Source organism: Sus scrofa, chromosome 6, assembly GCF_000003025.6.
Source record: "Sus scrofa isolate TJ Tabasco breed Duroc chromosome 6, Sscrofa11.1, whole genome shotgun sequence".
NCBI classification, from domain to species: Eukaryota; Metazoa; Chordata; class Mammalia; order Artiodactyla; family Suidae; genus Sus; species Sus scrofa.
The window spans coordinates 46,544,359-46,559,141 of record NC_010448.4 but is presented as its reverse complement, the minus strand read 5'-3'; the positions used below and the strand labels follow the sequence as shown (position 1 = coordinate 46,559,141).

At 42.5% G+C, this 14,783-nt stretch overlaps 1 protein-coding gene and 1 pseudogene across 1 annotated transcript in view; one reads left to right on the top strand and one right to left on the bottom strand.

The window, feature by feature from the left end:
* Nucleotides 1-14,783, top strand: part of LOC102164415 (zinc finger protein 420-like) — a 71,984-nt gene that overhangs the window by 54,177 nt on the left and 3,024 nt on the right. The window contains exons 6-10 of the mRNA XM_021097540.1: nucleotides 2,294-2,440; nucleotides 3,438-3,550; nucleotides 8,826-8,851; nucleotides 10,644-10,770; nucleotides 11,597-11,695. Of these exons, the coding sequence (XP_020953199.1) occupies nucleotides 2,294-2,440; nucleotides 3,438-3,550; nucleotides 8,826-8,851; nucleotides 10,644-10,770; nucleotides 11,597-11,695 (512 nt within the window). The remainder of the gene's footprint in view (nucleotides 1-2,293; nucleotides 2,441-3,437; nucleotides 3,551-8,825; nucleotides 8,852-10,643; nucleotides 10,771-11,596; nucleotides 11,696-14,783) is intronic.
* Nucleotides 13,801-14,712, bottom strand: LOC100512785 (annotated as a pseudogene).

Genomic DNA, 14,783 nt, shown 5'->3' with positions numbered 1-14,783 from the left:
CTGCTGCACCAGGACAGGAACTCCGAGTTCAGTAGTATCTTCATGTGAGACATGAAGTGCCTCCAACACTCAAGCCTATCAAATGTTGTGCCTCATTTTTGTTTGCTAGAGTTTGAAGACCAACAATTTTTCTTTTAAAAGCTCAGGGCTTTTCTCTGGACATGAGCCCACATGGTTTCCAAGAATCTTACTTCAGAGGTTAGCCCCTGTATCTTATTGGGATTTTAATATTCCAGAACTTGACTCATCTTATGAAAGGCCATCTACATGCTGCCCTTAGCCCTCCCAATCAGCATAATACCATCCATATAAAAGTATCAGAACACTCCTGGTAATATTTCAGCCTTTTTAGGTCTCCGCCTATTCTCTAGTGATGAATTGGGAAGAAATCAGGTAGCCTGTGGCTGCATGATAAAATAAAGGAAATTAGAATCTTGTGAAGGCAAATTGGCTCTGATCTTCAGAATGCAGTGGGATCCTGAGACGGCATTAACATTGTCCCCCAACCACTGCAAGACAGATGTCTTCAGTCTGCATTATGGACTCCCTAATTATTAAGATAGGAACTGCATGTGCAAGAGAGACTACTGCCACACTGCACTTGTGGTAGTCCACAATCCCGTGCCAAGTAACAGTGTCATCTTCACTGGCCACCGAGGACTATCATGTGACATAATAGTACCTCTTCCTCCATTAGCTCCTTGATCAGCATAATGACCTCTGGTCTCTGCTACCTCTGTTCTCTCTCCCAAGCATTCTGTATTGCTTCATGGTAAATACAGGACTACACTGGAGAAGTCTAGTGTGCTCCAGGTTGTGTACTTGTGCCACTACCACTGTTCTAATTGTGGCATTTCCCCATTGGGAATATCTCTTTGGATAGAATTATTACCTATAATTAACACATCTATTCCCACAACACATTCAGCAGTATCAGTTACAACCACTTGAGTGGGTATTGCCCCCAAAGAGTCCCCCCTATAAAGTTCTACTAGTCTATTTTCCAATCTGGAAATTATTTCCAAATCCACTTCAAGTAATGTTTTTGACCACGACCAAGAGTGCTGCTTGCTAGCACCACAGTAATTTATGTCCCAGTGTCAAAGGGCTTACGATGTTTGGCAACCTTGTCACTGTCAAGTCCCCAAAATACCTTGACCGGTGCAGGTGGCCTTGGATCCTTCTTAGGGAAGGCTAGGCCTCAGCCTTTACTCCAGTCCTGTTTTTTCTTTAAGGTGGTAAGCAAGTTCCTGTCATGGTTCAGCAGAAACGAATCTGACTAGTATCCATGGGGACGCAGTTTGATCCCTGGCCTCACTCAGTGGGTTAATCTGGCATTGCCATGATCTGTGGTGTAGGTTGCAGATGAGGCTCAGATCTGGCATGGCTGTGGCTGTGGCTGTGGCGTAGGCCAGCGGCTATAGCTATGATTCGACCCCTAGCCTGGGAACCTCCATATGCCCCAAGTGTGGCCCTAAAAAAACATAATTAATTAAAGGTAGGGAAAGAGAAGCACTATTGAAGGCACTGAATCAACACCAATGCAAACAGCACAAACCTCTACAAGCGGATCTAGATTCTGTGGGTCCTGTTCCTGCGTGTCCACAATAAATACTAAAGCTGGCTGGGTATCTTCCCGTGTTACAGAAGATTTACAAATGGACAGACACATCAAGGAAATTCAAGTTAAAACTACCAGACACCCATAAAAAAGGATAAAAAGCAAACTTATGATGCAGAGCAACTGAAACTATAATACATAGCTACAATTGGAAAGACGCTTTGGAAAACTGTTCCAAAACGTGTTACTATAGTTAAATGTGTGCATAACCTATGACCCAGCAATTCCCCTCCAAGGTATATATGCAACCAAGATGCATATATATATATATATATACACACACACACACACATATATATAGCAAAAGACACAAAGGATACTGTTCATAAGCACTATTCCCAAGCTGAAAACAAGCCAAATGCCATCAACAATGAGAATAAATGAATTTTGTCAATTAATCCCACAAACAATGTTCGGCAAAATAAATCCAATGAAAGTGGGGGAAAGTGTGCATATAATCCGATTCCATTTATTTTAGGCTCAAAATCAGGCAAAACTAATCTGTGTTGTAAGTCATGTGATGGATACTGTTGCAAGAGACCAGGAGGGGACTTCTGGGGTGCTAGTTATACGGGTTTTGTTCCTAAAATATCGGCTGCCTCTGTACACTGATGCCAAAGAGAAACACGGAGACAGAGTTGAGGAAACAGAAAAAGTAGCTTTAATTGTCAGGCAAAGGACTAACACAGCAGGACAGCGCCTCAAGGACTGTGCCCCCCAACTCCCGCTCTCGCCCTGTGCCCAGGGGATAGTGAGGAGTCATAGTGTTCAAGGAGCCAGATGTGATCAGCTTGTGGACACTTTCCTGTTTCATTCGTGGTAAGGTAATTGGAGTCAGATCTGTTTGCACCGGGCTGAGATCTAAATGTTTGTGGGCAGCATACAGGTAACTTTTTCCACAGGGTGAGGGCTTCAACACCTGCAAAACAGCTCCAAGGACCTGGCTCAACTGTCCCTGAGGAAGAACTAAAGGTTTTTGACGTTACTGAATGGCTAAATTATTATTATTGTCTTGCCTGCTTTTCTTGTTCTCTGTATTTTCTCATCTCTCTAATTAAATTGATTCTTTAAGGTTTTTCTGTAGATAAAAGGCTGGCATAAGACTTAAGTGGGGATCTAATCTGAGAAGAACCCATTGGGTCCTGCTCAGTTACAATTTGAACAATTTATGTAAATTCATCCAGTTTTACTCAATGATTTGGGCACGTTTTGGCATGTTACATTTAAAAAGTATACTTTAAAAAACAATAACAAAATTTTTGTTTAATCACAAAAACTGTCTCAGACACAAAAGCACAACCACACCCCCGAGGTCACAAACTGAAGCAAAAGCATTCACACCAGCAGTAAAAAGTCACTCTGCCCATGCCCCAGGCTAAGGTTGGGGCAAGGTCTCCTCTCCGTTAACCTCCTCAGACTGCTTTATCTTTCCCTCCACCTGCTGGGACTTCTGCACCCAACAGCTCTGCCAGGACAACCACCATAACTCCCCGCCCCCGCCAAGGGGCTGAGACTTCAGAACGCCCCCGCTCTGCTCTCTGGGGCTCCTGGCCACAATACACGTTCCAAAAGTCCTCGCAGCGCAAAAAAGCTGCCCACTAGAGCGCGAGCGGAGGGGCCGCATCACACCTCGGACTGGTCCCCTAGGGGAGTGATTCGCTGGAGTCGGCGGAGGACCGGCAGGTCGCAGCTGGCAGCTCTGGAGGTTTACGGTCCGGTGAGGGCTCAGGAGGCTTGGCTTGCCGGCTCGCGCCTGTCTTTTGTTCCTCGACTACATTTCCCAGAAGACAGCGGGTGTTACGTCACTTCCGTCTAGGCTGTCAGCGCTGTTTTGCTGGAACAAGTTGGGCAGCGCGGCGGCGGAAGGAGCTCAGGTGTCGAACTGTACAGGGACAGGTGGGACCCGGCAGGACACCGGGGAAGGTGAAGGTGAGGGGTTGTAACCCTGGCCCGGAGACTGGCGGGATAGTTGATAGACTATTTTAGGCTTGTGGCTCGTACAGCCGTGGTTGTAACTACTCAATTTTGTTGTAAAGTGAAAGCAGCCATATGTAATACATAAATAAATAGACGTGGCTGAGTTCTAATAGAACTTTACGGAACAAGCTGTGGGCCCACCAAATAGGAGCAGATTTGAAGGGCGAAATTTGCTATTTGATTTAGTGAATGCTAATATAGATGGTTTAATTTTTATGAAGAGTAGGGGTCAGTTGCAGTTTTTAAGCAGATAACTCAAAATACACATCTCCTTCTGACAATGGAAATTAAATTCCCTGGGACACCCATGGGAGAAATGCTCTGTTTCCAAAGCAGTTGTCAGATTTCTGGTAATATCTGAAATTGGAGCCTCACCTTTTATGTGAAAAGGCCTTTTAGTAGCTTGATAGCTTGTTCAGGAAAAAGAATAAAATGGATAGATGGAATTTATTTTGCGTTGAATTTGAGAGAGCAAAAGAAGCAGAAGATTCATATGCTAATATGTGTTATTGGCGTTCCTGTTGTGGCTCAGTGGTAATGAACCTGACTAGTAGCTTTGAGGACACAGTTCCATCCCTGGCCTCACCCAGTGGGTTAAGGATCCCATTGTTGCCATGAGCTGTGGTGTAGGTCGCAGACACGACTCCAATCTGGCGTTGCTGTAGCTGTGGTGTGGACCGGCAGCTACAGCTTGGATTTGACCCCTAGCCTGGGAACTACCATATGTCCTAGGTGTGGACCTAAAAAGACCAAGAAAAAAAGTGTTGTTTATTCTTGTTCATTGATTGTGATGGATTCTGTGATTACAGTAAAAGCTGGTGAATATTGCACACCTAGAAGAGGGAATTGTATGGCATGTAGAGTTAAAGCTCACTAAAATTGTTTTTTAAATGCATACCTTTAGAAGTATTTTTTGGTGGCACAGTGGAAACAAATCCCACTAGTATCCATGAGGATGCAGGTTCACCACACAGTGGGTTAAGGGTCCAGCGTTGCTGTGAGCTGCTCAGATCCCACATTACTGTGGCTGTGGCTGTATGTAGGCCAGCAGCTGTAGCTCTGATTTGACCCTAAGCCTGGGAACTTCCATGTGCTGCATGTGTGGCCCTAAAAAGCAAAAAAAAAAAAAATAATAAAATAAAATGGATACCCTTAAAAAATCAGGAAAAATAAGTGATGCATCCCCTATCCCCTCTTCTACTTGGTATTTACTTCAAAGTTTAGGCACTGCAGTAAGATTAAGGGGAAAAAAATGAGAAGTCTAACCATTGAAAAGCAACAAAAAAAAAAGCAGATAATATAATTGTCTGCAGCGAAACAACAAAATATAGAAACTGTCTAAAAATTAGTAAGAAAAGAAAAATCACATATGTAAGTACCAAAGTTCAATGGCATTTATCTTTTGGAGCAATCGCTAGCTTCTTTTGGAAAGGAATTACTAGGATTGGGAAAACTGGATCAATGAATAAATGCTTCTGTAATTTCCTAGTTATTGCTAAATCCCCCTCCTTTGAAGTTGTACATTTACTCAAGCAACAAATTATTGAGGGTTTTCCCACAGGATCTCCCACAGAATATACTGTCAAACTTTTAGATATTTTCCATTGCCATTCGACTCTCAGTGTAGTTTAATCAGTATTTCTGTTGTCATGAGCCACATTAAGCATCTCCTTATATCCTTCAGTGTATTTGCATTTGTTTTTCAGTGAACTCTCCATTTTTGTTGACCATTTTTCCTTAGGAGTGTTATTCTTTTTTGTTTTTATTTATTTTTTTTATTTTCTGTTTTTAAAGCTATTTCATATATTATTTACGTTAACCTTTTCTCTGTAATATAAATTCCAAAAGCCCTTTTCCAGGTTGTCATTTATCCTTTTCTTTTGCTTATGGTATCTTTCTATTCAATCAAAATACAATTTTTGTAGTAAAATACCCATCTCTCCCTTATTACTTGTAGATTTGGCTCATGGCTAGTTAAAATTTTCTAATTCCTGGATTTTAGAAAAATCCAGGCATTGACACTTCTTATATTTCATGCTTTTATTTCTTTTTATTTTTTTGGCCATCCCGTGGCATATGGAGTTCCTGAGCCAGGGATCAGATGCAAGCTGCAGTTGTGACCTATATCATAGCTGCAGCAATGCAGGATCCTTTAAACCGCTATGCCAGGCCAGGGATCTAACCTGCATCCTAGCATTGCAGAAACGCCACCAATTCTGGTGCACCACAGAGGGAACTCCTGATTTAGATTTTTTTTTTTTTTTTTTTTTTTTTTTTTGTCCTTTTAGGGCTGCGCCCACAGCATACAGAGGTTTCCAGGCTAGAGGTTGAATCAGATCTGTAGCTGCCGGCCTATACCACAGCCACAGCAACTCAGGACCCGAGCTATGTCTGCGACCTACACCACAGCTCACGGCAATGCTGGATCCTAAACCCACTGAGTAAAGTCAGGGATTAAACCTGCATCTTCATGGATGTGGTGATAAGGAGATTTCCTCAAGTTTCTGTATGATATGAGTCAGCCAAGGGGCCTTAAATTAAGAGAGATTAAGACATGGGGCAGGAGAGAGGCAGACAGGGATTCTTTGCCATTTAAAAGGGAGCTATTTGGAGTTCCTGTTGTGGCACAGCGGAAACGAATCTGACTAGGAACCAAGAGGTTGCGGGTTCAAACCCTGTCCTCACTCAGTGAGTTAAGGATCCGGTATTGCCATGAGCTGTGGTATAGGTTGCAGACTCGGCTTGGATCTGGCATTGCTGTGCCTGTAGTGTAGGCCAGCAGCTGTAGCTCTGATTCAACCCCTAGCCTGGGAACCTCCATATGCCATGGAAGCGGCCCTATAAAGCAAAAAAAAATTTAACAGATAAAAACAAGTAAATAAAAGAGAGCTATTTAGGAAGTTCTGTTGTGGCACAGTGGAAATGAATCCAACAAGTATTTAGTATCCATGAGGATGCAGGTTCAATCCCTGGCCTTGCTCAGTGGGTTAAGGATCCAGCATTGCCATCAGCTATGGTGTAGGTAACATGCAGTTCGAATCCCACATTGTGCGGTTGTGGTATAGACTGGCAGCTCCAATTCAACCCCTAGCCTGGGGAGCTTTCATATGCCACAGGTGCGGTCCTAAAAAGCAAAAAATAAAATAAAATAAAGAGACCATTATGTCTTTTAAATAAACCATCTATTGGGACCTATTGGGAGATGAGAGTTCCATTAAATACCTTTCCAGGAGTTCCACTGAATACCTTTCCAGCCATGTGTACTTTGAGAAGTGAAATGTGTGCCTTGGTTACTATTATGTCAGGAACTCTGAAGGGAATATAGATTATCCTGGTAAGGCCTTGTATATGTAGAGACATGTGTGGCTTTGGTTCATATTCGAGTATCCGTAAGGCAAGAACTTCCCAGAGTTCTTTACCCTTAGAGGGGCAACTCTTAGGCAGTGGCCCAAGAGTTTGTAAATATATGCAGATGAGGCCATTTGTTGGTCAGGACATTTGTGCAAAGATGCCTTCCTAAAGTTTGACCACTTGTTCTGACCCTTAGATCCTGTCCTTTGTGGGGGCATCTACAAAGTGGGACTCAAAATTTGAAAAACTACATGTTCAAGAAGGGAATCGTGTTTTAGAATATATGAGGAATTATTACAACTCAACAATAAAAAGATATATAACCAGATTTTTTAAATGAACAAAGAATTTAAATACACATTTCTCCAAAGAAGAAACACAGATGACCAATAAGCATGTAAAGGTGTTTAACATCATTAGGAAAAAGCAAATCAAAATCACAATGACATACCACTTCAAACTCACCAGGATGAATTTAATATAAAAGATGGTGAGAATGTGGAAAAAGTGGTTCTTTAATATATCTTTAGTGGAATTGTAAGATTATACAGCTTCTTTGAAAAAAGAATTTGGCAGTTCTTTTGGAGTTCCCGTCGTGGCTCAGTGGTAACAAACCCGACTAGTATCAGTGAGGACTCGGGTTCGATCCCTGGCCTTGCTCAGTGGGTTAAGGATCTGGCATTACCATGAGCTGTGGTGTAGGTTGAAGACGTGGGTCGGATCCCGAGTTGCTGTGGCTGTGGTGTAGGCCAGCAGCTCTGATTTGACTCCTAGCCTGGGAACTTCCGTAAGTCACAGGTGCAGCCCTGAAAAGCAAAAAAAAAAAGAAGAAGAATTTGGCAGTTCCTCAAAATGATAAACATACTGTTACCATATGATCCAGCAATTCCACTCCTAGGTGTATATATCTAAGAGAATGTATGTCCACACAAAAACACTCTCTAGAATGTTCTTAGCATTATTCATAGTAACAGTAAGTGAAAACAATACAGATGTCCATCAACTGATGAATGGGGAAAAAAGTGGTATATTCACACAGTGGAATATTATTTAGCAACTAATAAGTGTAAAGAATTGATCCATGCTGCAACATATGTGAACCTTGAAACATTATGCTGTGGGAGAGAAGCCCATCACAGAAGACCACATATTGTATGATTCCATTTATATGAAAGGACTAGAATAAACATATTTGTAGCCACAAAGAGTAGATTAGCAGTTGCCTGGGTCTAGGGGAACAAGAGTGGGAAGTGATTGCTAGTGGGGATGCGGTTTGGTTTTTGGATAATGAGAATATTTTAAAATTAGATGGTGATGGTGGTTGAGCATCTCTGTGAATATACTAAAAACCACTCAGTTATACTTTTAAAAGGATGAATTTATGGAATGTGAGTTATATGTCAATGAAGGTATTATGAAAATAAACAAATATAAAGGAGTTCCCGTCATGGCTCAGTGGTTAACAAATCCAACTAGGAACCATGAGGTTGCAGGTTCGATCCCTGGCCTTGCTCAGTGGGTTGGGGATCTGGTGTTGCCGTGAGCTGTGGTGCGGGTTGCAGACGCAGCTCGGATCCTGCGTTGCTGTGGCTCTGGCATAGGCTGGCGGCTGCAGCTCCGATTCAACCCCTGGCCTGGGATCCTCCATATGCCGCAGGAGCGGCCCAGAAAATGGCAAAAAGACCAAAAAAAAAAAAAATATATATATATATATATAGTCATGGAAGGGATCAGGTGCCATGAAAAGGGAAGGAAATATTTGTCTTAACATAGTCATTTGAAAGCAGACCTCTTCTTATGTTTTTTTTTTTTTTTTCCCCTCTGTATTCTCAGGACTCTGCGTTTCTCCACAAGAAGAAGCCAGAGGAGGATTAATAATTTGCTGTTTTAAGCATGCCCCATGTGAGTTGGTATTTCTTCTTCCTTTCATCAGATAGTCTTAGTTTTGTAAGATATGAATGTTCAGTATTCTTTTTTTTTTTTTTTTCTTTTTTGTCTTTTTAGAGCTGAATCTTTAGCATGTGGAAGTTCCCAGACTAGGGGCTGAATCAGAGCTGCAGCTGCCAGCCGTGTTACACCACAGTCACAGCAACTTGGGATCCAAGTTGCATCTTGATTTATTCCACAGCTCACAGTGATGCTGGATCCTTAACCCACTGAGTGAGACCAGGGATTGAACCCACATCCTCAAGGATACTAGTCAGGTTCTTAGCCCACTGAGCTACAACAAGAACCCTCGAATATTCAATATTCTTATCTCCAGACTTTCTACCTTGGTAAGCCATCCAGATGGGCTCTCCTACTCACTCTCATTCTAGTTAATTCTAGTAAGTGGGAATGAGCCCCAGGCTTTCTTCAACTGCCTCTTTCTTCTCTAGCCATATTTAGGGGTCTATTCTGCAAATTAGGAAATGTATTGAGGAAAGAGTAGAACCTCTCCTCTCAGAATATGGTTTGATAATTTCATCTTTCTCATTGTCCTTCATTTTCTGGTTGCTTAGGACAGAAATAGGTGAGATCTTTGGTCTATGAGTCTTTTAAGATTCAAAATGTGATCAAATGCAGGGTTGAGAACAGAAACGGTATCATGTCAGTGAATACCAGGCAAAGTCCATTTTGTTTTTTTGTGTGTTTTTTTGTCGTTTCTAGGGCCGCACCTGTGGCATATGGAGGTTCCCAGGCTAGGGGTCTGATTGGAGCCGTAGCCACCAGCCTACACCACAGCTCACGGCAACGCCAGATCGTTAACCCACTGAGCGAGGCCAGGGATCGAACCCACATCCTCATGGTTCCTAGTCGGATTCATTAACCACTGAGCCACAATGGGAACTCTGCAAGGTACATTTTGAATTTGAATAGTGTGTGTAAGTCAAGGGCCACATCTGTGTGAATATAGCTCATCTTTCTGTGCTTTCTGTTGCTCAGAATAATCAGAGCGTGTGGTGAGCAATGATGAGTGGTAACGTGGTCAGCCGGGGTTAGATGGTTGAGAATTTAAGAAACAAAGCTGCAAAGGACATAAAGGAGTACAAACTAAATACCAGAAAATAAGAAAATGATTACAATAATAATATGGAATATTACGTTGCTTATAAAAATAATATATATGAAGGGATTTGCCAGGACAAGGGAGAATATTATTGCTAAGTTATTCTGAGACTTGAGTTGGAAATAAATTCTTAAATTATATAGAAATCTTATTTTCTAAGATAAACATTTAAAAGACATTTGGAATGTGCCCATCAGGTTTTGTTTTTTTTTTCTCCTTCCCTTCTTCCTTTGTCCTCTCCTTCTTCCCTGCCCCCACTTCTCCCCTCCCTTTCTTCCTTTCTTTTTGTTATTTTCATTTCTTTAAAGGGAAAAAGGGAGGCGGGAACTTGCAGCTTATTTGAGAATTTGCATGTGTTATGTGCTTGCACACAGTATTTCATTTAATCAGAAAACTCCACTTACCTGGCTTTTGCTCATTCCTGTGACTGTTTCCAAGAAGCTAAAGTCACAGGAATGTTGAGAGACTGTTTAGATGCTCTCTATTTATCATACGCATTTCCTTTCCATTCCTTAATCATATTGCAAGCTTCCACCTTCAACATATGTCCATTTTGGCCCATTTATGTCATACTTTTCTTCTCCCCTCATTACTTCTACAAAATATTTTTTTATTTTACTGTTCACCCTGGGTTTGTCATTTCAGAGGTTAGTGTTGTTCACGGATGTGGCCATAGACTTCTCTCAGGAGGAGTGGGAGTGCCTGGACTTGCAGCAGAAGGATTTGTACAGAGATGTGATGTTGGAGAACTATAGCAACCTGGTCTCACTGGGTAAGTTTGCTCCCAGTCATTCATTTTCACTCAGTGTGAAATTTGGAAAACGTTTCAAATGCCTCGCTGAATTTCAGACCCCTAGTCCCAAATAAATGTTTTGTGCCTCATAGACTTGGAAATGGACATCTCCTTGTGGCACCTTTATCTTCTCTGTTCTTCACATATCTTTCTTCTGCATCTCTCTGTAATTGACCTTCTTACTTGATGAACGGTGGACTCAGTTTTTTTTTTTTTTTTTTTTTTTGTCTTTTTGCTATTTCTTTGGCCGCTCTCACGGCATATGGAGGTTCCCAGGCTAGGGGTCTAATTGGAGCCGTAGCCACCGGCCTACACCAGAGCCACAGCAACGCGGGATCCGAGCCGCGTCTGCAACCTACACCACAGCTCACGGCAACGCCGGATCGTTAACCCACTGAACAAGGGCAGGGACCGAACCCGCAACCTCATGGTTCCTAGTCGGATTCGTTAACCACTGCGCCACGACGGGAACTCATGTTTTTTTTTTTTTTTTTGTCTTTTTGCTATTTCTTTGGGCCGCTCCCGTGGCATATGGAGGTTCCCAGGCTAGGGGTCGAATCAGAGCTGTAGCCCCCGGCCTACGCCAGGGCCACAGCAACACAGGATCTGAGCCATGTCTGCAACCTACACCACAGTTCACGGCAACGCCGGATCGTTAACCCACTGAGCAAGGGCAGGGACCGAACCCGCAACCTCATGGTTCCTAGTCGGATTCGTTAACCACTGCGCCACTACGGGAACTCCTGGACTCAGTTTTAATTCTGGACAAGCAGAGCATAACGATATTCGTTTCCATTCTTCCAAGCAGGATTTTCCATTTCTAAACCAGATGTGCTCTCTTTACTGGAGCAAGGGAAAGAGCCTTGGAAGGTTGTGCAGGATGTGACGAGCGGTCAGAGCCCAGGTGAGTAAAAAATGATCAGGCAAAGGGAGGCCGTTTTAGATAAAAGTCAGATTGCTTAATCAGTTGGCCACAGCTTTGAGTTATTAACTCAGAAGTAAATTCCAACCAAGGCCTTTTACTCCAAGACCTGTGGAATCAAATCCTGAGCCCTGGAGGGCAAAACTGTTTAAGCATCAGTTACCAAGAGAAACCCCTTCTTTGCTTAATTTACCATTTCCCTGATTTTCTTTCATGTCCCCCTGTTTTTTTCAGTGATAACCATTTTGTATTTTTGATCTGGTGAAATCTATACGAGCCTTTATCCAACAAATATTTTAAATACCCGCTATATTCTAGGTGTGAAAATATAACTGTAAACAGGAAAAATCCCTACCTACATGGATCTTTCCTATCAGAAGAAATAATATCAAATAAGAATATACAGAGAATTATGAATGTTATGAAGCAAAACGAAAAGCATAGAGAATCATGAAGTAATCAGGGAAGTATTTTCATTAGAAAACGTCCTCAGGTTTGAAAGGGACATGAGGAGTTCCCGTCGTGGCGCAGTGGTTAACGAATCCGACTAGGAACCATGAGGTTGCGGGTTCGGTCCCTGCCCTTGCTCAGTGGGTTAACGATCCGGCGCTGCCGTGAGCTATGGTGTAGGTTGCAGTCTCGGCTCGGATCACACGTTGCTGTGGCTCTGGCGTAGGCCAGTGGCTACAGCTCCGATTCGACCCCTAGCCTGGGAACCTCCATATGCCGCGGGAAATAGCAACAACAACAACAAAAAGACAAAAGACAAAAAAAAAAAAAAAAAAAAAAAAAAAAGAAAGGGACATGAATAAAGTGCTGGAGCAATTCATGCAAATTCTCAAAGAAGAGAAGAGCATTTTAAGGCAGAGGGATTAGCAATTACAGAGAAACTGAGGTAGAAATGAATTTGTTGCTTTTGAGGATCAGCAGATAAACAAGTGTGGGCTCAGGTGAAATGAGAAAGAACAGAAATAGAAGAAAGTAATGTATCAGTATAGATTCATCAATTTTAACAAATGTACCACACCAATAAAAGGTATTAAGTTATTGATAATAAGAGAATGGGGGGGTGCAAAGAAAGGGGGCATGTGGGACCTTTCTGGACTTTGTCGATTTTTCTGTAAACCTAAAACTACTCTAAGAGGTAGTCTTATTTAAAAAATGAAAGATGCACTATAGCATGGGTCTATACCAATTCTTCCAATTCAAATTCCGAACTGTAGGGTTTCTTTTTAACCCTTTTTAAGGTCATGAAGCTGCATCTGTTTTCTCCCATGCCAGGAGTCCCAGTTATCAGGATGCAATTATAATATCAGATAATTATGTATTTTAGCCCACATTATCTAGGAACCCTCCAACATAAGAAGATCAACAGTACCAGTAACAGTATGATTACTCAGAACACTTTGAAATAATCGTTTTATCAGTTTTTGTTCCCCGCATAGAATATATCTCACAATCAAATTTCTATGTTTGAAAGTTATTTGAAGTAGTTTCCTTGTATGGCTATGCCACCAGTTGTACAGTTGTAAATACTGGTTCTTTTTATTTATTTATTTATTTATTTATTTGTCTTTTTGCTATTTCTTGGGCTGCTCCTGTAGCATATGGAGGTTCCCAGGCTAGGGGTCGAATCGGAGCTGTAGCTGCCAGCCTACGCCAGAGCCACAGCAACTCAGGACCCGAGCCTCGTCTGCAACCTACACCATAGCTCACGGCAGCGCCGGATCGTTAACCCACTGAGCAAGGCCAGGGTTTGAACCTGCAACCTCATGGTTCCTAGTCGGATTCGTTAACCACTGCGCCACGACGGGAACTCCACTGGTTCTTTTTTTTTGTCTTTTTAGTGCTGCTCCCTCGGCATATGGAGGTTCCTAGACTAGGGGTCTAATCGGAGCTGTTGCTGCTGGCCTATGCCAGAGCCACAGCAACTCGGGACCTGAGCCGCGTCTGCAACCTACACCACAGCTCACGGCAATGCCAGATCATTAACCCACTGAGCAAGGCCAGGGTTTGAACCTGCAACCTCATGGTTCCTAGTTGGATTTGTTAACCACTGCGCCACGACGGGAACTCCCACTGGTTCTTTTTAAAATAATTTTCAAATTTTAAGCTATGCTTTCTTTCTTTATCTTTTTTTAAACTTATTTTTCTATTTTAATTTTTAAAATTTTTAATTTAATTTAATTTAATTTTATGAAAGATTATCTTCATTAGAAGAACTACACAGCAAAACAGAGCTGGAAGGTAGTAGGAGTGGATGATATTGAAAAACATAACGAAAAAGCTGCCCAAGCATGGTTTCCTGCTGTGCAGGAGAGTGATTTGGCCCTCACCTCACCTGTCTTTCCTGATTCAAAGAAACCTGCTCCTAGCAGGGCTGGGCTCAGAGAACCCCATTTTCCAACAAAAACTTGGGAAAAGTTAGAGTTTCCAGTGGGAGTATGGAAAAGGTTGTATAGTTCTTAGGGTTTCAGGATACAAAAGACAGTTTGGAGAAAGGAGAGACGTTACAGCCCTTTGTTCCAGTGTCCCCAGGCTCATCCCTCATTATTTGTTGATGCCAAAGAGACGAACGCCGTGGAATTGGGGCAACTTAGGCAGCAGTACACTGAGCAATGAGGCTGTGTTGATGAGGAAGTGAGCAGCATCATACTTGGTGTAGAAACTGGCCAAGAGGTAGACTACAATAGGAGAGATGCTGAGGAATTTGCAGGAAGAGGTAAATTGAAGCCCGAAGTCCATCTGTTCCCAGCATGTAAGTAGCCAAGCCTTTCCTTAGTTGGGGGTCCCATAAGTGTGTCCCTTTCATGGTATGTAGGAAAACATACATAGCCAAGTTATGGATGACATTGGTCTCAGGGTCCAGACAACAGGAATGCTGAAGAAGAGGATGCTGAGTAGAACCATGTGCAGCAGTCCTACCAAGATGATGTAGGTCAGCTATTCATCACTCGAGTGTTGGGGTTTACTTCACTGTGTGCCACCCCCACATTCATCCTGCCAGCTTCGGAAACCTGTCCGGCTCGGGGCACTCTTCTTCTTCCTCCTACACCTGTGGTCTCCAGGA